The sequence below is a fragment of the Elaeis guineensis genome, chromosome 9, assembly GCF_000442705.2.
Source record: "Elaeis guineensis isolate ETL-2024a chromosome 9, EG11, whole genome shotgun sequence".
NCBI classification, from domain to species: Eukaryota; Viridiplantae; Streptophyta; class Magnoliopsida; order Arecales; family Arecaceae; genus Elaeis; species Elaeis guineensis.
The window spans coordinates 6,191,273-6,212,641 of NC_026001.2; the positions used below are offsets into that span (position 1 = coordinate 6,191,273).

Consider the following 21,369-nt stretch of genomic DNA (forward strand, 5'->3'; position numbering starts at 1 on the left):
ATTAGGAGAATTGAACGGTTCGGATCAGAAGTCTGTACTAAAATCTACGGCGGTGATCAGGCGGGAAGATGATTCTAGACAGCAACCTGGGACCCCCGACGTCCCAGACCCCGGGAAGCTTCACTCATCGTCTGGAAGAAATCACAGCCGTCCGTGTGGAAATGAACCGTTAGGATTTGGTGGCGGGACCGGGGTTTTATCCTTGTCGGTCCTCGGCTTTCGCAACGGTTTGCAGAGAGGTATGTCCAGGTTTTCTCCAAGTCGTTTGTTCTCCCTCAGCGCTCGAGGTAGAAACTAGAAAGGAATCCATCGATCTCTTATTCCAATGGCTTCAGGTAGCTTCTCTATCTACGAATTTCCCCTCTATCGTGGTTTAATTTTGAATCGATCGAAATTAGTACGCGCTACAGAGATTCCTTCGTAATCGCTGAGAAATTTCGGGATTTTCTGGCATTTCGATCTCTCAAAAAGATGGGATCTTTGTTCCTTATTTGGGCTTTTGCATGACTCTGCGGGTGAAAAAGGAGATAAAGTTGGTGACTTTTCGATTGGTGCCCACGCGGATTGTATGGTTTTGAATGTAGGTTTCTGGTCAAGAAGGGATTTTTCGCATGAATTTGTACAAATCGTGCTTGTAATCCATGTTACAATCCATTTGTCGATATTATTGGTTCTAGTATTGTTATCCAATTACTTCGTGGTCGAGAATATTTGGATTATCATGTGGTTTCGAGCTTTAATTGTTTCAAGTGGCACAAATTCTGGTTTTCATTGCATTTACTCCGAGCGCTTTATGTTTTTTTTTTTTTTTTTTTTTTTTCTTGTCATTTTCCTTCTCTCTCACTATCTTGAAACTAGGAATATTTGGATATTAATATGGGGATATTGGTATTTACTCAAAAAAAAAAAAAAAAAAAGAGGGGATATTGGTATTAGTATGTGCATGCGATGGTTCAGTGTAAAGAAAGATGAATTTACCCATCAAAGACCTAATTTGATAAGTTTTTTGAGTTTTGATAATTTGTTATCACGGTTGAATTCTAAATTTGCTTGTTTATAAATGCTTTGAGCTTTGCATTTCGTGGGTTTAACTGAATGGAGTAAACTTCCCTATCTAAGGAAAAGGATGTCTATTTCACTTGTACTCTTTCCCTGAAAGAAAAACCAACATTTAAAAAAAAAAAAATTTTTTTTAATTTTTTTTATGAACTTTCAAACAGAACTGGGAAACAACTGAGAGAATAGAATGCATTCTTTGTGGTGTCTTTGATCAGAAAACAAGGCTTTCAGGTGTTCAATTGTTAGAGATAATCTACTAAGAAATTTCAGTCCTTGGTTAAAACCACCAGTGCCAGTCCCAAGCATAGATTTAAAAGAGTGGAGGGTTGACGGTTAGTTGATAGCTGAAAAAAAAGGAAGCCCAAAGTGTTAAATTTTGATTGTTTATGCGCCATTTGTGCATAATTATTTACTGCTTTGGTTGTTATCCGATATTTGCCATGCTTATATCATTGTTGATGCATTTATGCAGACATCTCCATACCAGTTCCTTCAGAAGTTAGCTCATTCTCCAGTTTGAGAACTGTGGAGTTCCTTGGAACAGAAAGACCTTGGCTGAGTAAGTCTGTGGTACCTGTATGTGGGACTGATGGTTATTTACCTGTGCAGATGCTCCTTTCTTCTGTATATAGTTTGTTCAATAAATGATTGCAATTGCAGTCTACTTTATTAGTTTATTGTTTACTAGATCTTTGGATAATTCATGGAATCCAATGTCTCTTCATTTTTTTTTGGATGTTTCTTAATTTATTTGTTACTTATTCTTGGTTTTCTCATTAGATCTATATGGGATTAGGGTTCGGCCTGTTGCACCATTTGGAAGTGTTAGCAGTAAACCTTTTTCTGATCCAGCCCTTATACATCGCTGTTTGCCGGATGAATTGCTCTTTGAGGTATTGTTTAATGCTCAGCACGATCATGTAAAAAGATATCAAAGTGCTCCCCATATGCTGTATGGATTTGAAATTTATGCTCATCTGCATAAGATGAGCATGTTTGGGAGGACTACAATATACTTTTAAAGCATGTAGCTTGATGCAGATTTTCATTTTGCCCAAGTTTTGCATAGATTCCACGGCTTCTACTTTTTTTTTTTTAAATAAAGTTGTTTGGTTGTAGCTCTTACAGTTGTTTGATATCTATATTCTACTGATAAATCAAGAAAATTTAACACCTAAGAAGTATAAATTACATTATTGGGTTGTGTACATTAGATATTTTGAATTGGGGGTATCATCTTGGTTCAAGTGAATGCATCCAAGTTAGCATGCAGGTCGGGTTCAAGAGAAAATGAATTTGGTTAGTTCGAGCTGTAGTATGTCATTATAGTCGAAAAGGGCAATTGATTATAAGAATTACTGATATGAGTTGATATGGAACTCTACTCAAAGTATGTACTTATGTCATAAGTTGTCTTTTTTCCCCCTTAAAGAAGTGCAGTTGGATGTCCACCTCCAGCATTCAAATTCTGGACCTCTCCCATATGGAGAGGGATGCTAGCCAGCTTAGCTAGGTCTGTCTGTCTTGTGGTTGCCTTAACAAATTCTTCAAAGCGACATGTTTCCATCAGAGGTCATGTTTCAGATAAAGCATGCTTAACAATGTTATTGCTCACTACTCTTATTCAAGATATCACGTCTTTTCCTTTCTCCACTTTGATCCTTCCGTGGAGATCCCAGCCCCAAGCCCCTTTGTCCAACATGGCCTCTTTGGCTTTCATTGCTCATTGCGCTGCCTCTTATTAGGTTATCTTTATAAACTCTACTGGCGCCACCAGTAAGCTTTCCTTTATGCAATTATTCTAAGATATCTACTAATTTTCTGTTTTGTCATATTAATAATATTTTAAAATAAGTTTATTGATTTTGACCGAGAAAACATTTGGAAATGAAATGATGCTTTTATGTTGATGAAATTTAATTTAATAAATTTAGGAAGTTGAAAGAGAAGCTATTCATGATTTTTGTTTCACGTGCTTTAGAATAAAAGAGTAATACCTTATTTTAATCATTAATTTGTGGTAAAATATTTAATGAGCTTCAAATTAATAATTTCTTCATGAGCTGAAATTTTTTAACAGTGCAAAATGTTGCATGAGAATGTTTTTTTGGCTCACTGTCTATAAACCATAGATAATGTTAAAATGTTTAAGTTTTGATTCAGCGAGGTTTGTTCACATACTTCATTCATAGCACTGTGGTACTACCCTGAAGTGGGTTCAATTTTGTGGAGTGATCCCCTGTGTGCCATGATCTTGATATGGTATATTTGATGTTCAGTGTGCTACTTTTATCCAGTATTTACCTTTTTTCACATCTGTATGAATTGGTGTATCTTTTAGCTTATCAGATGAGGATCCCATATCTCAGCAATATACTGAGTACTGATTGCATCCACTGCTAACAGTTTTTGTGTAATGACATGAATTATCGTAATAGGTTTTTGCACGAATGAGTCCTTACACTTTAGGAAGGGCAGCATGTGTCTGCCGCAAGTGGAGATATACTATCCGTAATCCCAGTTTATGGCGCCCTTTGTGCCTAAAAACTTGGCAGGTACTTATATTCCTGTTAAAGCAATTTTTTTTAATTTGCAACAACATCAACTGAAACATATAAACCTGCTTGTGAAGATGTCTGGAGCAGAAACAAACTACAAGATTGCCCAGTCTATGTACGGGGGTTCTTGGAGGAAAATGTGGGTTCAGAGGCCAAGGATTCGTAGTGATGGTAAATACTCACTAAGCACCATTCGATGTGCTTGAGACAAAGTCCTCATAATGACTTTTTGATTGCTTCCATTCAAAAACTTCTTTGGTTTAGGGTACTAGTTTTCATATGGTTAGCTGGTTCATCACAATATATCTGTCTGAGTCTGCTGATGTTATAGATAATGAATGCATTCTTCAATGGCCACCCAGTAACATACTGGTAGTTCCTTTTTGTCTTTGTGATTTAACATCTATTGCTATTCTGGTAAATCAGTGATTTTTCTAACACAAGGAGTGTTGAGAAGGAAAATTGCCTTTCCCCACTGTAGTGCCCCTGAATAAAGGCTAACTTTTTTCTGGAAAACCCTTTGTATCTTTCATTTTATATTAGACATCACTTGTAGGCTGAATGTTCATGAACAAAGACTGTATCTGCACCAAGTACTAGAGGGATTCTCATACGATCACATTTTTCACCAAGACTAGAAAAGTAGAACAAAGGAAATTTTTCTTAAGATAAAAGTTCAAATCTCAGTAACATAGATCTATGTGTACTCCTTTTCCTTAAAAGAAAAAAGGATCCTGCAACATTTAAGTATGTCATACTTATTTTATCTCTTCATGATTCTGCAGTCCGTTAAATTAAGCTTCCCTCATTTATGTTCTATTGTCAGGCATACCTTTTTATTGGCATGAAAAGGGGAAAAAACTGACTTAAACCTTTCTCATTTTATTAGGCCTGTACGTGAGTAGGAATACTTATATTCGTACTGGAGTTGCAGAGTGGAAAGTTACAAATCCTGTCCATGTGGTATGATATGTTTTTATGGCTTTATAGTTACAATTGTCTATGGGCGGTTTACATTGTGGTTTACATGTCAGATGGTTATTGATTGAGAGAAAACAAATCCTTATATTGGGCATGTGGGTTATTCATTTTCTCCTCGAGTGGGCCCTATCCTTTTAGGCTTTGATCTATAACTATCTCTACTGCTTTGTAGGTCTGTTACTATCGTTACTTGAGATTTTATCCAAGTGGGAAGTTCATCTACAAGGTTGTAATCATGAACTGGTGAAAGTGGTCGGTAGAAGTTTGTTCTATATATTATATTGTCCTGATGGTTTTATTTTATACTACCAGGTTTCTTCTCAAAGAGTAAAGGAGGTGGCAAAGTGCATGAATTTCCGTGCATCTAAGGCAGACTGTGTTTTTAAGGGTGACTACATATTAGCTGAAGACCATGTCTGTATTCAAAAGCCTTAAAACTCTCTCCAAATACATGCTTCTAAAAGTCTATCACGTTGGCAGTGCTAGATAAGTAGTTCGTTTTCAAGATGCTAGAAATTTTTTGACTCGTTTATCCATATCTTGTTCTGTTTTTTGCAGGTTGAAGCTGTCCTGTTGTACCGAGGCTCACGCCACACTCTTTTAAGGATGCTCCTAAGGTATTCTGTTAATAATACTGCTCATTATGGTACCTTCTAGCATCATTTAGCTTTAAAGTGCACAGCTGAAGCTTCAGTGCACCTACGTGCATCAACTGCTAAATTGTTACGCCACATATATGGATGCACTTCCAGGTTCTTTTTAAACTGGTGGTTTTTTGCAGGCTTAGAGGTACTACAATTGGGGCAAACAATCGGCTGGATCTTTTAAAACTTCTTACAACTGGTGTAAATGAAAGTGAAATAAGCAATCGGGAAGACATGCTTGCAGTTGTAGAAGGTTGGCAGGAGGATGAGACGCACAACCCTGATGTACCTGCTATTTCTCACAGAAGGGGTTTGACACCCTTTGTATTTGTTCCATTTGAGGAGGTATGGGACTTTCTAGCTAATGCTGTACTATTAGTGAAATAGTCACTAGAGTTAGTTGCTCTTTAATTCTAGTTTATACAGTTTCGTTTGTGTGTACCATTCGTTTTACTTTTCTTTCTGACCATGTTCAATATTCAGCTGACAAACTTCATTGATTCTTTGAGAACCTTAGGAAAGCAGTAACTTTTTTTTTTTTTCTTTTTTTGTGTATATGAAATCATTTCCACCTTTGGTAAGCATCTGGTTATATGAAAGTTAATACACTTAGCAAAATAGATACATCTTGTAGTGGGCCTCTTTGATGATTTCAATTTGTTGCTTAACCTTATTTTGGATCTGGGGCAATGCACATCTCAAATATGCACTTTATGCCACCTGGCAAGTTAATTACTGCTAGCTTTGCATGCTGGTTGACTAATCCGTGCCTCCAGCTTCTACAGCAGCTGACTTTGTTATTAGTTGTGCCACGGAAGAATTGATATATATTATTAGCATGAGTGTACATCCACTGTGAGTTCACTTCTGATTTGAATTTCTTCAGAGGTTTGAATTCATTTCAAACAGACAGGTTTTGCCTTCCTGTTGAGGCATTCTTCATTTTGTTATTATTGGCTTTGAGAGCATTTTCTGCCCTTTGAAACAAATGGTTTCTTTTAAAATTTGAATATCAGGAGTGGAGCTCTGAAGCAATTGGTGCTTTTATTGTTTGTTGTTATGAAACTGTGTGTTTCACCACCTTCTGCGGTTACTCTATCTAGTTTTGACCACAAAGATTATCCTCTGATGTTAAAATATTAGTTAGACTATTTTGAAGCATAAAACTGCTTAAATAGGATATCAAATGGGCGACTCTGAATAGATAAAATATATTCAGGGGGTGCTTGGTTCGCTATTGGAATCGAAATCGGAATGGAAATCAGAATGGCTTGGAATCGGAATGACCAAATCCTTTGAAGCGCTTGGTTCGTGACCGAAATCGGAATTGGAATTGGATTGAAAATTTGAATCCATAGAGAAGAGTAGGGATCGAGTTCTATATATATTGGATCATTCCTATTTCACTCTGGAATCGGAATGGGATTCCTCTCAACCGAATGGTTGGAATAGAAGTCACCCATTCCCATTCTGATTCCAGATCTCCACTCCCCCCAACCAAGCACCCCCTCAGTGTATTATGTAAAGTAGTTTGACCTAGAAACTAAGTGAAATAGGCAGTATTGGCAAAATATGCAAACTATCTGAGGATATAAAGCGTTAATATACAGTGAACTCTGTGCATGGGTTAAATGGGTGAAGTTGGCAGTCAAATGTCTGGAAAACATATAATAACCTGTTTTGGATGGAGAACAAATAATTTATTCCCTTATTATTGTTAGTACTACTACTATTATTATCATTATTATACTTCATTCCTGTGGATACAATGGAATAACAATCATATCTTCTGGACATGTTACAGGTGGAAACATCAGTTCTAAATCTTCCTGTGGACAAGATGGATTACTTTGTTCCTGGCTGATGCTGAAGTGCTTGGTGTTTCATGTAAATGTATACATGCTTGTTTTTATTTTTGATTGGTATCTTCACCAAACATTGTCATCTTTATCAAGAACTTTGTTTTCGCTTCAAGGAACCTTGATCATGGAAGCTATGTTCTGCCAGTGACATGCAACCCTTGTATGATTGTTTTGGTATCAGAACCATCTAGCTTTATTTTTAATCCTCCAATCTGGACAAGTTTTTAAGGGTACAATGTAAAGCTCTCATAGTTATATTGATCGGCTTTGGATGCTTGCAGGATCCAGGGTTCTCTTGTTTAAGAAGAAATTTGTTCTTTTCTACTTTCTTAAGCTTGTGCTGGATAATAGGAGTTGCAATTGCTGGCACACTTACAGTCATGTTGTGCTTCCAATCCATTTGTTTTAGAGAAACCTATATGGAAGCGGAAGAAGGAAACATGTCAACTGTGTAACACTTTACGCCATGAAACATGTTAATAATGCAGTGTTATTAGGTGTTGTGAAAGTATTTGATGCATTTTTCATTATGCCGTTTGGTGCCTGCAGCCACATGTTGTTCTTTTCATATTCCAGGGACTCGATTCTGGCAGTGAAATAAACTGTATTTAGCCATCTGTTCCTATCAACTTGACGTCGATCTTGGTTGGGTCTTTACATGTGTTGTGGATCAACTTGATGTATAATTGGTCATCTACCTATGGTTGCCCCTTTCCATATTGATCAATATTTTTCATAAGCAAAGAAAATCTCTTAAGAAAATTTGTGACTGTGTATGCAAGGGAAAGGATCATATCCTTATGCTAATGAAATTTTCAAGTGTTAATGAACTTTAATTCTGAGATAGAGAATCAAGGTAAATAATACTTTGTATACTTCTCTCTCTCTCTCAAGAAAAAAAAAAATCTTGCCAGACATACAGGGAAGGATGTATCCTAATCACACCAGATTTTACCTCGGAGGGGAAGAACCGTGACTTATATTAGTGGCAAGGAGGAGAGGAGGAGACTAGGAGTCTAGGGTTTATGCATGGTAAGTAATTTATAAAATAAATTCTTTGGGAAGGAATTTTAAAATTAGAAAGTAAATATTAGCTAATCCTTTCCTGAGATACACTAAGATGCAGCCTTCCCCTTCACAATCAATGCAAATATCTTAAAAGATCTATGAATATATAGGAGAAAAAGAACATATGCTAACACAATCTCTCTGCATTAATGAACTTTATTTCATGAGAGAATCAAGGTTAACAATATCTTGTACAAGATTATTTTTTTATGATTAGGGGAAGAATCTAATCCCATCACACCCTTCAGTAGGTCCTGATTTTATCTCAAGGGGAGGAACCAAGACTTGTATTTCAGGAAAGAACCAGGACTGGATACGGATGACCAGGGTTCATGCATACGAGTCTTTTTAAAATTACAAAGTAATTACTGACTAGATCCTTTCCCTGGATTTGCCCTAGCCTGTTAACATCTATATATGAAGACCACCCATTACCCAAAGGCACTCTCATCACATCAAGCCCTTGTTCTCAGCCACTTCAATGGTTGATGGTTCCATTCTGCTAATCCAATTCTCTTTATAGCCTTAAGTTCCAATCTCCATAAAACAAGTAAGGCCTTTGTAAGAGGACAAGCTCCAGGAATTATCATTGCATAAAGTCATGCCCAACTGAAGAAGCCCTCACAACTTCATCAACAGCTTGTAGCCATCCCCTCCTTTCATCTGTCATTGTTGATCCTACATTTCAACATTCTAATAATTTCAAGTATGTGAATGCAAGAAAAACCAATGTCATTAGGTTTCTCTTGGTGCCTGCATAGCATCAATTAGAGCAGGTTTCATAGGTCAAGAGTAGGAAAAATCAAAATCATCTAGTCCAGTTAATTATTATTGTTATTCTTGTGAAGCTCATGATTCATAATGACTCGAGGAAATGCTTGTCTGTGTGTTTGTCAATCTATCTTCTAGTTTTATTCTACCTGTAGTGATCTCACAAATAGCATGGGCACTCTATCTCTTAAGATAAAAGCAAGGCTTTGCTATTCATCTTATAACCAATTAAACGAACACCATCATGTAGCTTCTCTATCTTCACACTTTGCTTCTCTTCCTTTCCATCTTGGTTCATTTGTTAAGAGATTTTCTCTTTCTTTTGTTCCTTATTTGATGGGTGAGTTGGGATCAAATATGAAAGACTGATAGCATCCCTTAAAGGTGCTAACGTCCCCATGGAGGGTCTATGAATCTGCAATGGTGCTCTATGTAGGGCACTCATTCAGTTTGTGGGACATCCATCTGCACGTTCATCCCTCACTTTCCTCTCATCCTCCTTTCTTTAAGACTTACAAGCTGACATGAGAGGCAAAAAGTGATGGAAGAAGGCAAGGATGGGTTCTTCATGGGGAAAGCACAACGGCGGTCAGCAGAAGAACTAGGGCATATGCAGACCTAAGGAGGAGCAATTACATCAATAAATATCATAAGGCATCTGACGCACTGAATATGAGATCCAGATGATCAAAGTTAGTCCACTCCAAAGCATTAGTCAGCTCAGGCACCAAAGGAGGAGATCCAGAGTAATGGAAGTTACCAAGGGTAAGAGCTTTAGTGTCTTCCTGAGTCCTGACCATCTTTTTCAATAGCTATCCATTACAGTATCCAGTAATGATCATTCAAGCTGGAACAGGTCATATTTGCTCATGAGTTATGATATAAATTCTCTTTCATTTTTTGCATGCACAGGGTGTTAGACTTGCACTGGACCAACAACAGGAGGTCATTCAACTTGTGGATTGGTTTCCAATGTTTGGATGTTGGTGGGAGTCACTAAGTATTGGATGCATAAGCAGAGAATTCACATGGCTTGCTACTTGTTTCAACCTTCAGTCTTATTATAATAAAGTTCCTTTGTTCCCCTCTTTTTCTGAATTTACAACCTTACTGATCATTACTTCTTGGTGGGGAAAAGGCCTCAAGGCCATTAGATTTATGTAGTGTGCACTTTTAAATTGAAGCCTGAGGGATGTCTCCCAACTATTATTGATTTGTTAGCAAACATCTTTGACTAACCAATTTCTATATTTCAAGTTTCACATGATTCATCTTGATCATGATCTATCGCAATGCTTTCTTCCCCATTATCATCATAATCACCAAAGCTTATACATAACCAAGTCTTGTTCAAGGTAGGCATTGCCATTATCTGCATCCACCCCAGATCCGCTACAGTTTTGGAATGAAGACCCATCCTACCACTGATTCTAAACAGATTGAGTAAAATCCACCCCATTAGGTCAGGTCAGGTACTGATGGGGCAAAGTAAATTGCTACCCCTAGATATGTGGCATGCAACAACTAGTTCAGTTCAAACTTAATAAGAAGAACATTACATGTGAGTGCCCATTCAAGCTAAGCATAGAAGATAAGTCCTCTCACTAAATTTGAGTTTTGAAGAAGTCTTGGCAAGCCACATGCCAACATAAGTTCAAGTACATTATAAGACAAATTACCTCCAAGTCCTATTAAATTTAAATATTATAGATAAGTTTTATTTACGGAATTTAAACTAGTCCAGGCAAGTGGCCTGTAGGGACTATCTCAAACTTATTGACTCTATTCTTACATACAAGCCGCTGTATAATGTACATATTGCAAATGAGTCTCTTTGTGTTAAGGTTTTGTCATTGCAATTCTCATTCCTCCATCTGTCCCACCTGTGATATAAGATATTTATTTGATAATTACACCATTTTGACCTAATTATTTCCAAGCCTATAACCAGAAGACTTTTGCCTTGGCTATTCCTAGGATTCCAATCCAGTTTTTAAAATCCATGTGTGCTTGGTTTTCTTGAAATCTTCTTGATAAGCTTAGTCTGGTTCCTGAAATTGGATGCAACTGAGATGCTTCTTAACATTGCCACGAATAAGATACAATGTGAAGAGATTTATAATAAGGATTCCATATACCAAAGTCAGAGAGGACTCATATGAACAGTTTACACAATTGTTTGTGCGCATCATTTTATTTGTTATTGTTGTTGTTGTTTTTTTAATTTTTTATATTATATATACATATATAGTTTGAGGTACATTGGGTTAGACAGATAACTATTACATCTAACCTTGCTTTTTTAAAACTTTAAGTGGTGTGGTTAGGTATGTTAAGCAGTGAAAAAAGTTCCATCACCATGGATCTCAGTATTACGGCCATCAAAAAGGGCATGCGTGTAATGCAATTTTTGAATAGAGTTATACCTATTGCTAGAGGGGGCACCTCACCATTGGCTAGAGTGCGACCAAGCTCTTGCAAGGCCTAGGTCATTTTAGGTGCTGACTAGTATCGAAGTACCACGCCTACCATAGATGTAACTATACCAACCATACAATCTCATCTCGCTAACAAGGCATTAAAAAAAGGTTCTTCCTGAGATGAACCTAAATTTGCATCATGAGAGTTCCATTCTATAGGAATCCCGTTCCTTATGTGGGTGTCTAGAGCACTGATCTTTTAAAGAAATCCATGTTAAAAACTGAAATCTAATTTTTCCTTTAATATAGATTGCTTGCAATAAACACTTCATATGAACATATGAAATGTTTCCCCGAAAAAAGTTCATTTTTTCATTTTTCTTTTCTGTGTGTGCATGTTTGTGCATGCAGAAGTGGGTGGGGGGAGGGGCCAAGGCACTTAGGGGGCGTTTGGTTGGGGGTGGGGGTTTAGAGCCTGAAATGGGAATGGGTGGCTTCCATTCCAACTATTTGGTTGGGGGGAGTCCCACTTTGATTCCGATTACCGAGAAAGAATAGGATGGCCCAATCCCTCTAAAACCCAATCCTAATTCTCCCCTAAGGATTCAAATCACAATTCCTATTCCGATTCCAGTCACAAACCAAACGCTTCGGAGGGTATGACCATTCTGATGCCCATTCCAATTTATTTTGATTCCGATTCCGACTTTGATTCCAGTCGCGAACTAAACACCCCCTTAATGTTTTTTATTCTCTCTTTTTTTTTTCCTTGGAAGAAAAAGGGTTTTAACTAACAAACAACCTAGTTATGAGACACTTCTCAGCCTATGATTTAAGGTTGAACATGCCACCGATGTGTTGTGAATGATACCCATACTATTGGATGGATATCAAGGATTTACTGTACAGAAGTTCCAGCCATACAATTTATCTGATCTCCAGCTGACTGAGGTTTCCCAGAAAAAAAATTAAACAGATAGATGGCTATAATTTTTCCATACATAACTGACCTGGATTTCACAATTAAAGCAAATCTCTCAAAGGGCCTATAAATACATGAGAGGCAAAGAACCTATACTCACTGAATCTTGAGCATTAATGAAATTGATTCTGGGAGAAATAACGTAGACTACCAATATATTATATGGGATTCATCTTTTATAAAAAAGAGAAGAACCCAGCCTTGTCTAAACCCGTACAAGATCTAAATTTTACTTTAAGTGAAATAATTGACTCTAATGCATGGTGGGGAGAAGAACGAAGACACATAATCATGACAACAAGGATTTTGAAAAGTGCAATTTTTAGGCACAAGTGAAAATATTGTCACTGAACTAATCAAACTTAAGCTATACATCATTTCACATTCCATTCGAAACCAATTTTATAAATACTAACATCAATTCTTTAAAAAGCATTCTAAAAAGAGATCCATTCAATTTGAGCAAAAATGTCATTTGCCAACCTATAAAGCAATTTTACCAAGTTCAGATTAATACTAATAGTAATCTTGCCAGGATGAATCTTGTCTTTCAAAATGAATAGCCAAGCAAATTGAAGAAAAGGCCATAACAACTTTTCCTTATTTTGATAGTCTTGGGCTGATTAAGCTGAGAAGTCAACTCCATGAAAACTTCAACCATCTTAGTATATTTGTTGGTTGCACCAGAAAGTTGGGAGTGATTCATATTCAGAGAATCAGTACATATAAATTACCTATTTTATGTTCCACAGGAAAACACAAGTAACTTCCAAGCATATCACAGGAAATATGAATACAAAAGGAACTCATTCACTAGGATTAAATGGTTTGTCCAAAAGCTGAGAATATATTGTCACAAAATTGGCTCAGAAGTGAATACAAACAATTGACTAGTTATAAGATTTTAGTCTCAACATCAATAACAGAAGACAACAAACATGTTCTACTAACATGCAACATTTATTCCAGAAAGCCAAAAGCACACTGTAGAATTTCACATACATGATTTTTTCTCCTCATTGTATACAAGTGAGTTCCATGAAGAATTTCGAGGAAGAAATGTGTCCTGCCGAACAGACAAACACTAATCAGTACTTGCCAGTTCCCACAGCAGTTAAAAATTGACGTATGAACAGAAGCACAAGTAGAAGCCTTTGGCCCTTAAAGGGATGGAAGGACAAACCAACAATTTTATAGCAAAAAAAAAAAAAGATTCCTTTTTTACAGCGTAACTAGAGTAGTCCATGCACACAAATCTTGCATTCAGAGTTTAAATTTTTTTGTTCCAAACGTGATATGCATATTTAGAACCTCGATGAATTCATCTGCTTTGTTTTGGATGATCCACTACATTTGAGGAATTAAATCCATTTAGCCATATTTTTGAAATCACAATTTAACCTAACTGCTCAAAGTTTTAACTTTGAGGCTTTAGATATCATAATCAAGATAGAACCATCACAAAAATCGAATCAATATTCAAAATTCAACAGAAAGGAGTTCAAAAATGCCCATAAACTATTCGAGAGGAGGTCTAAGTAAAGATTTTATGTGTGTGTGTGTGTGAGAGAGAGAGAGAGAGAGGTTACGGAGACATAGGAGCAGGTAGGGACGACAAGCATGGAATTGCGCTGGGCGTGGGTGAAGGCGGCGACGCAGAGGTGGCCGGCCAGGCCCAACCCCCGCTTGCTCCTGGGCACGTAGGTGTGGACCACGTCCATCGCCGTCTTCTTCTTCTCCTTAGCTTGGCCTCCTTCGACGGCGAGGATAGTGACGTCTCGGAGGTGGTACTGGAGGAAGGCCTGCTTGTCCTCCGTCTCGAACCTCCCGTCCTTCTCGTTCCACACGATCGCCGGCGAAGCCACAGCCCCCTCTGCCGCCTTCGCCATCGTCTCTCGGCTTCGATCGACGCTCGGACTCGGTACGGGCCGGCCGGGAACTTAATAGGTCTTTGGGCCCGAGTCGGATGGACCCGTTTCGGGCGTCGGATGGACCCCTTTCGAGCCGTCGTATGACCCACCACTCGAGGTGGAGGATGTAATTTCACCACATTATCAATTCATCGGACATCACACTGCTATGGACAACCCTCGACAAGGAAAAAACGCTTGATGGAAGCAACGGGAAAACTGGAGAACGGAAATTATTTTTTACCCAGGTTGAAATGATTTCTTCAAACCGATAGATACATTCAACGTCAAGATTAAGATTGATGCTGTGAATAAGAAGACACAGGATACTCGTGCCACTCATATTAGCTGTACGTCAATCGTATGTCAATCAAAATCAGCCATAACCAAACAAGTCACTGTATCCGCCCATCACAAAGTGAGCATTCCCAGACACCCAGGGCGCAACCATCTGAGCTAAGTTAGATAATTAGAAGCCCGAGCTCAACTTGATCGAAAATTCGATTCAAAACAGTTTATTAATATCCGAATTTGAATGACTGTACCAAAAAAAACAAAATCCAAATTTGAACTCGATTAAAAACATAATACCCGAAACCAACTCCGCCTAAATATCAATCAAATCATATTCAAATTCAAATTCAAACTTAAATTCGAACCTGAATGATAATTAAAAAATATAATAAATATTATATTTTATAATATTAAATTAATAATATTATTAATAAAATATATATATATATATATATATCAGATTATAAGCTTAAACCAAGTATTTTGCCATTCGAATCCAATGATAATCAAATTGAATTGAGCTCAATAGCTACTCAGCTCATTTCCACCCCTACTAACCCTATTAAAAACTCGAAACGAGCCAACACTTAAGCTACTGTTTGCTTGAGCAACTATCAATAAATTTAATACATGGATGTCAGATCACAAAGTAGAAAGATCTGTTACGGCATTTGGAAATACCATCACAATGGAATCACAAAATTAACAAAATCCTCAAGTTCAATATAATTATTACAAAGGCTCGTAGAATCATTTTTAGCCAGCTGCTCGTCTCTTAGTCTGCCCGAGATTGGCCAGCACGAGAGGAAAGGATGATGCCAACAATAAGACCGTACAAGGCAAGTGCTTCAGCAAAGATGAGAATGAGAATCATGCCGACAAAAAGTTTTGGCTGCTGCGCATTGGCCCTGCAAAGAACATGAACCAGAAATCATCAAAATTCAGCACTACCATATGAAAACCATCATGCTCAGACACATTTGGCAAGCTACAAATTAATCTAAGTCGAGCAAATTCGGATTTTTAAAAATATTCGATCAAAGACAACAGTCACACAGCTCATAAACACCAAATTAACAGGTAAAGATAAGAACAATGCAGAAATTATAGTTACTCATCTAAATAAAGTGACAGAGTAGATCATAAGAAAATGGCTAAGAGATTATAGTTACTCATCTAAATAAAGTGACCAAGTAGATCATAAGAAAATGGCTAATTTTTTTTACATTAGGGCCATCATTATATGAGAAGGCTCAAGTCATCCATTCTACAGAAATGAAAAGTTAAGGTGCAAAATGCTCCTATCAGGCTATAGGCTACTTCAGACATCTGACCTGCCATAAGAAACAAGCATCACATCATGCTTAATTTCTGCACCTCCACACCTCACTATGACCATTATCAACATTTGAAATCAAAAACACTTGAGGCCAGTTGAACAAGCACTCATTTGCAATGTGTTCCTATTAAACCTGCATCCTCTACCAGCACAAGCTTTACAAAATCCTTACCAAAGTCGAACTTCCATGTTTTGTGATGTTGGCTTGCAGCCTTCCAAATCTTTTAATGTAATCCATCATCAGTGGGGCCTTCGACACATGTGCAACACTGTTCCAGTTACTTCTCCGCTAAACTGATTTGGTGGGACATCTATGCCTATTATTCATTACAAACATTATCTTTTTAGTGCTAGTGCATGACGACTCCATATTCTCATGCAAAAGACACTAATCTTGTGAAACTTGATCTTCTCTACTTTATAACATCGCGATCATATAACAACTCCAACTTAGTGCCATCTTATGAAATAGAAAGCCTCAGTTATATCCAACAATCTTGTAAATTAGATAGATTGTAGGAACGGCCAATCTTGCATCATTTGGTTATTGGTGTTGGCCATAAACTTGTTACAATTTCCATTTGCAAATCAGAGATTCATCCCACGCATCAAGTTACTAATTGGTTCTGCAGTTCTAGTTATCATATCCACAACTACACGTACAAACCATATTTTGCCTCATCAACTCTTCAAAAACAGCAAACAGCTCAGCACCTTCTCCAGCACACATGTACTCATTACATGTCTTACAAGTACACATTACAGAAGGAGGGGAAATTTTTCTTGTTCAACACAATCACATCAACACCAAGTTGATCAACTGAATCTGGTTTCTACAAAAATTTCCACAGAAGGTTAACTCATCCTAGAAATAGCTTGGTTTGCCATCATGTAGATGGCACTTAAGTCCTTCCACTTTCTTCAAATATTGTTTAAAAACAGCCGGTGCTTTAGTTTCAAAGTCAGCGATCTATGTCCATATACAAATGAGTTACAGTTATAAAACTTTTGCCAAAACATTATATAAGTTCTACTTTGATTTATACACGGAAGAAAGTTCATGAAAAGCCAGCAGTGGTGAGGTCATATTCTGAAGAAGGAAATTAACTTTACTTCCAAACCAAAAAACAATTTTCACAAGTGGAAGCAATAAGAACAGCTGATGACAAGTAATAATGAAAAAGCAAATATTCTTTCCCAAAAACTAACATCAAGAGTATGCTGCTATAGCAGAAATAAGCACACCATCAATCTACTAATGAACAAATGACTCTGACACTACAACAATACACATACCATTATTAATTAATTTCTAAGTAAAATGAAGCAAAGAATTCACAAATTGAATATGAATTGTATACATCAACCAAGTAGCAACGAAGGAAGCATGCAAGCCCATGATCATCTAAAGAAGCAGAAACCTAAAATCATAATGATAAACAAATTACGTCTTATCTTAGATGTGAGTGATCACAGATAAAGGGAACTGTTAAATAACAAATAACCAGACAGAAAATGATAAAAAATCTCTCTGAAACAACAATTAAAGAGTCGGATGTACTAATTGATCTCTGTTCAAATATAACACATTCACTTTTTTACAAAACCTGTCATGAAAAATCCACAAACTATTATGGATCATAATTGGATCCATAGAGCTAGCAAGACAACATAGAAAGGTAAAATCAGTCAAATTTTATAACACCATCTTCTGCAACCACAAAAAACAATATATAAAGAAACAGTAGAGAGACTGGAACTTGAATCCGACAACAGTAGAAAGACTCAAAGATTGATTATATGAAAAATTAAATCATAATCAGAATACTTATGGATTCCATCTAATTTCTCTCAATCTCTCTCACAACCCTCTATCCTACCTAAAATGAAGATCTCTCATAATCCTTCATCTCATCACCTATAACCATGGCCCAAAAATACTAGCCATATCCCATCACCTTATCATCCTTAAGATCATCATCATCCACGTGAACTTTTTTTTGTAGAATCTGACAATAGTGAAAGGCATATATTCACTACAAAAACGTATCAAAAATCTGGCCTTGCAGCGTGATGAGACTGATAGTACTTAACCCTACATATATTAACTAAAATCATAATATCAGTCTTTTAACATGAATTAATCATCATAGAAGACGTAGCAAAAGTATACAGATTACAGAGGCACCACTTAAGCAGACATCATAATGAATCTAGGAATCCAGAAATCCAGATCTATAAATCAAAAGAGGCAATAAAACGTTACCGGACTCCAGCATCGCCAACGATTCCAATAGCCATGCCCGCGGCGAGCCCTGCAAGACCACAAGCCAGCCCAGAGGAAAGATGAGCGTAGCCATCGAAGAGGTAATACGACTTGGCCTTAGGGTTTATCCCTGTGCTAATGATCACAGCGATGATCAACCCGTAGATCCCAAGCACTCCAGCCATGACCACGGGCACGATCGACTTCATCACCAGCTCCGGCCGCATCACTCCCATCGACGCCACCCCCACCCCACTCTTCGCCGTCCCATACGCCGCCCCCATACCTGAAATCCACCAGAAAAACCTCATCAAAATGCAAAAACCTGAGATCGGAGATCGGAAGAAACCCTAGAGGAACCAGGGTATCACATGAGAAGACGAGGGCGGCCGCGGCGCCGAGGAATCCGAAGAAGGGAGCGGTTTCGTCGCCGCTGAAGCTCGACATCGTCGCCGAGATAGAAGAAACCTCTGATATCTTGGGAAACCCTAACCTCGATTCGGACCTTCGAACCCTGATCGCAAAATTTATGGAATTTTCGGCGAGGAAGAAGGAGGAAAGAATTGGGGATATGGAAGGCCCGGGGGGGGGGGGGGGGGGGGAGCGGGGTTGGAAGAGATCGGATGGATTCTGGTGATCGCAGAGGTATGGGAGTGCCCCCAGGTTTTGATTAATTTACAAGTTCAACCAGAACTATCGGAGATGGATGTAGGGAGAATTTCGGAAATGTGGAAGTGAATTGTGTTCCGTATCCGTGAGTTGCGTGGACAAATAATAATCATGTGGGAAGGCTTTATTTAACTGTGGCATACGTTGCACGTAGGATAAGATTGCGAACGTTCTACCCTGGTCCAGGGCTGGCCTTTTGGGTGCCAGTACATTTGCATTTTGGATTCATTCAGGCATGTACCAGTGTTGAATAATTGATTTGGAGTTTCCATGTCAACAGCAGGTCTACTGCTCATATTGTGAAAGAGTTGCATTCCTTCTCGCATGTATCACATGCCAAGTTTCTAATTCTGATGGGGAGAATATTTTTGGTTAAATCTGGGCTTCAACATGATATCATTCATTTTTAAAATTAAAATTAATTTTGATTTGAAGTTTCATCGAGTTATCAAACTGGTAAAGAGATATTTGGTTGGAGAGTGGAGGTTTGAAATCAGAATCGGAATGAGTGACTCCATTCAACCACTTGGTTGGGATGAGTTCCATTCCGATTTCGATTCAGAAGTGGAATGGGATGGTTCAATTTATATAGAACTCAATTCCTACTCTTCTCTATGAATTTAAATTTCTATTTCAATTCTAATTCCAATTTTAATTCGGTTACGAACCAAACGTTTTAAAAAATTTAGTTATTCTGATTCCGATTTCAAATCATTTCAATTTTTATTCCCATTCTGATTCCGGTTGAGAACCAAACACCTTTTAAGTTTTTTGCTAGATATATCAAATAAATGGTGTATCACGAGAATAAGCTTAGATGATGAGGTGCACAAGGTGACCATCCATGACAAGCACATCATGCATGGAACATGTTAATCTCCTCTGATATTATCAATTATCTCAATATTGTCCGGAAGAATGGAATCCAAATTATTGATATCATCTTCTGATGATTGTGTGCTGATTTTGCAATGCTTCCGCTCCAGGATCTTTTATCTTGATTGGTGGACTCATGCTTTTGTAAGTAATTTTTGGTCTCTTATCTACTCACACTTTTCTTCCATTTATCGATTCTTCTTATTATTAATAATTAATAATTACTGATATTTTGATGTATCTTATAGGCCCTAATAGTTACTTGTATTCTTGTGATATATTTATCCTCTACGTTTTGGTCTATACAGCCTCTTTTTTTTTTATCAACCGGATTGTTGATTTTTTAATCTGTAATCACTATCTATTTATTGAGATAATTTTATCAAAATAATATTTATTTTTAAAAAAATTATTAAAATAATATATTTTTTAAATTTTTACTAAAATACTGTCTAATAAAATCGTCTTATGATAGGATGATTTTCTATGCTGGGTCACTCTCCTCTGCCATATGAATGAGTAGATTGAAACTAATGTTATAATTTTTTTCGTCTAAAAGCGCATTTATAATTTTTGTTAGCTGCATAAAAAATTAATTGTTGATCTTGATACAAATTATATGGTTGGAGTTTGATTATCCATCATTTTTAAGATATTCTGTTATGTTAATAAAAACAAGGTTGGATAAATTTAAATTTATATCTCAAAAAAATTAAAATTTTTTAATAGATAAAGATGTTTGGAGAATGCAAAAATTAGCATTTCATCAAGTTGGAGATGCTTGAAGAATCCATGGATCGGCTCGTGTCAAATTGCTGTTGCAAACTAAAATCTAAATTGAAAGACACTACGTACTATTCTGAATAAGCAATTAAGATAACTAATTGATACCTAAATAAATGACTAAGAAGAAAGTGTTAAAGGAATACTATATAACTCAATTAAAGAGCAAAATCCAAATTTAAAATGATTAAGTGGAGGGTGAGGGTCAAAATTGCTCTATTATAAGACGGCTCATAAAGTCACTTTACTATAGGACGACTCATTCTGTGGTCTATCTGATTCTTAACTGACAATAATTAGAGTTAGTATAAAAATCCTATCATAAGATAATTTTATTTTAGACGGTGTTGTGATAAATAATTTTAAGAGGTTGTTATTTTGATAATTTTTTAAAAATTAATATTAATCTGATAAGAAAAATTATTATTGGCCAAAGGCTTGTTTTTTTTTTTTAAAGAAAATAATTATACATGTATAGCGGGATTTATCATTTTTTTAATATATTGCAAATCACGTACTTTTTTTTACGAGAGATTTATAATTTAAGAACTAAGAAATTATTATATGTTCATTTATCTATCTTCCTTTCTACCCTGGTCTTCTTCTTCTTCTCCAATCGAATCCATGGAGAGGGTTTCATAGCTCTCCCCAGATCCGGATCCGCCTCCAAGTGCTACAGCCCCCTGGTCTCAAACTGGGATCTGGAAACCGATGCGAACCCTAACTCTCCTCGATTCCACTCGGCGCCCAAATGCCTTTCATCTCATAATCTCTAACCCTAACTCTCCCCTGTTCTGGTTGCTATGTTGGATGCCGCTTAAAAGGCCGACAACGAGTTTGAAGCTTTGGCGATCGCCAGAATGCCGAATAGGTCATTCCCACAATGG

The 21,369-nt window shown here is 37.1% G+C and overlaps 3 protein-coding genes across 3 annotated transcripts; 1 reads left to right on the forward strand and 2 right to left on the reverse strand.

Annotated features, from left to right (window-relative positions):
* Positions 1-203: 203 nt before the first annotated feature.
* LOC105051930 (F-box protein 7) lies at positions 204-7,332 on the forward strand. The gene is made up of 11 exons (XM_073243546.1): positions 204-335; positions 1,532-1,618; positions 1,840-1,952; positions 3,498-3,614; positions 3,692-3,788; positions 4,507-4,580; positions 4,771-4,824; positions 4,911-5,012; positions 5,157-5,215; positions 5,380-5,587; positions 7,047-7,332. Exons 1-11 carry the CDS (start codon positions 326-328, stop codon positions 7,104-7,106), a joined length of 981 nt encoding a protein of 326 aa, XP_073099647.1. The 5' UTR covers positions 204-325; the 3' UTR covers positions 7,107-7,332.
* A 5,803-nt stretch (positions 7,333-13,135) lies between these two features.
* Positions 13,136-14,283, reverse strand: LOC105051929 (acetyltransferase At1g77540). Its single transcript, XM_010932578.3, has 2 exons — positions 13,935-14,283; positions 13,136-13,411 (listed from the first exon to the last, which is right to left on the reverse strand). Exons 1-2 carry the CDS (start codon positions 14,232-14,234, stop codon positions 13,340-13,342), a joined length of 372 nt encoding a protein of 123 aa, XP_010930880.1. The 5' UTR covers positions 14,235-14,283; the 3' UTR covers positions 13,136-13,339.
* Positions 14,284-15,136: 853 nt separating this feature from the next.
* LOC140851720 (V-type proton ATPase 16 kDa proteolipid subunit) lies at positions 15,137-18,744 on the reverse strand. The gene is made up of 3 exons (XM_073243786.1): positions 18,526-18,744; positions 18,155-18,440; positions 15,137-15,457 (listed from the first exon to the last, which is right to left on the reverse strand). The coding sequence occupies exons 1-3, from the start codon at positions 18,599-18,601 to the stop codon at positions 15,325-15,327; spliced, it is 495 nt and encodes a 164-aa protein (XP_073099887.1). The 5' UTR covers positions 18,602-18,744; the 3' UTR covers positions 15,137-15,324.
* Between the last annotated feature and the right edge of the window lie 2,625 nt (positions 18,745-21,369).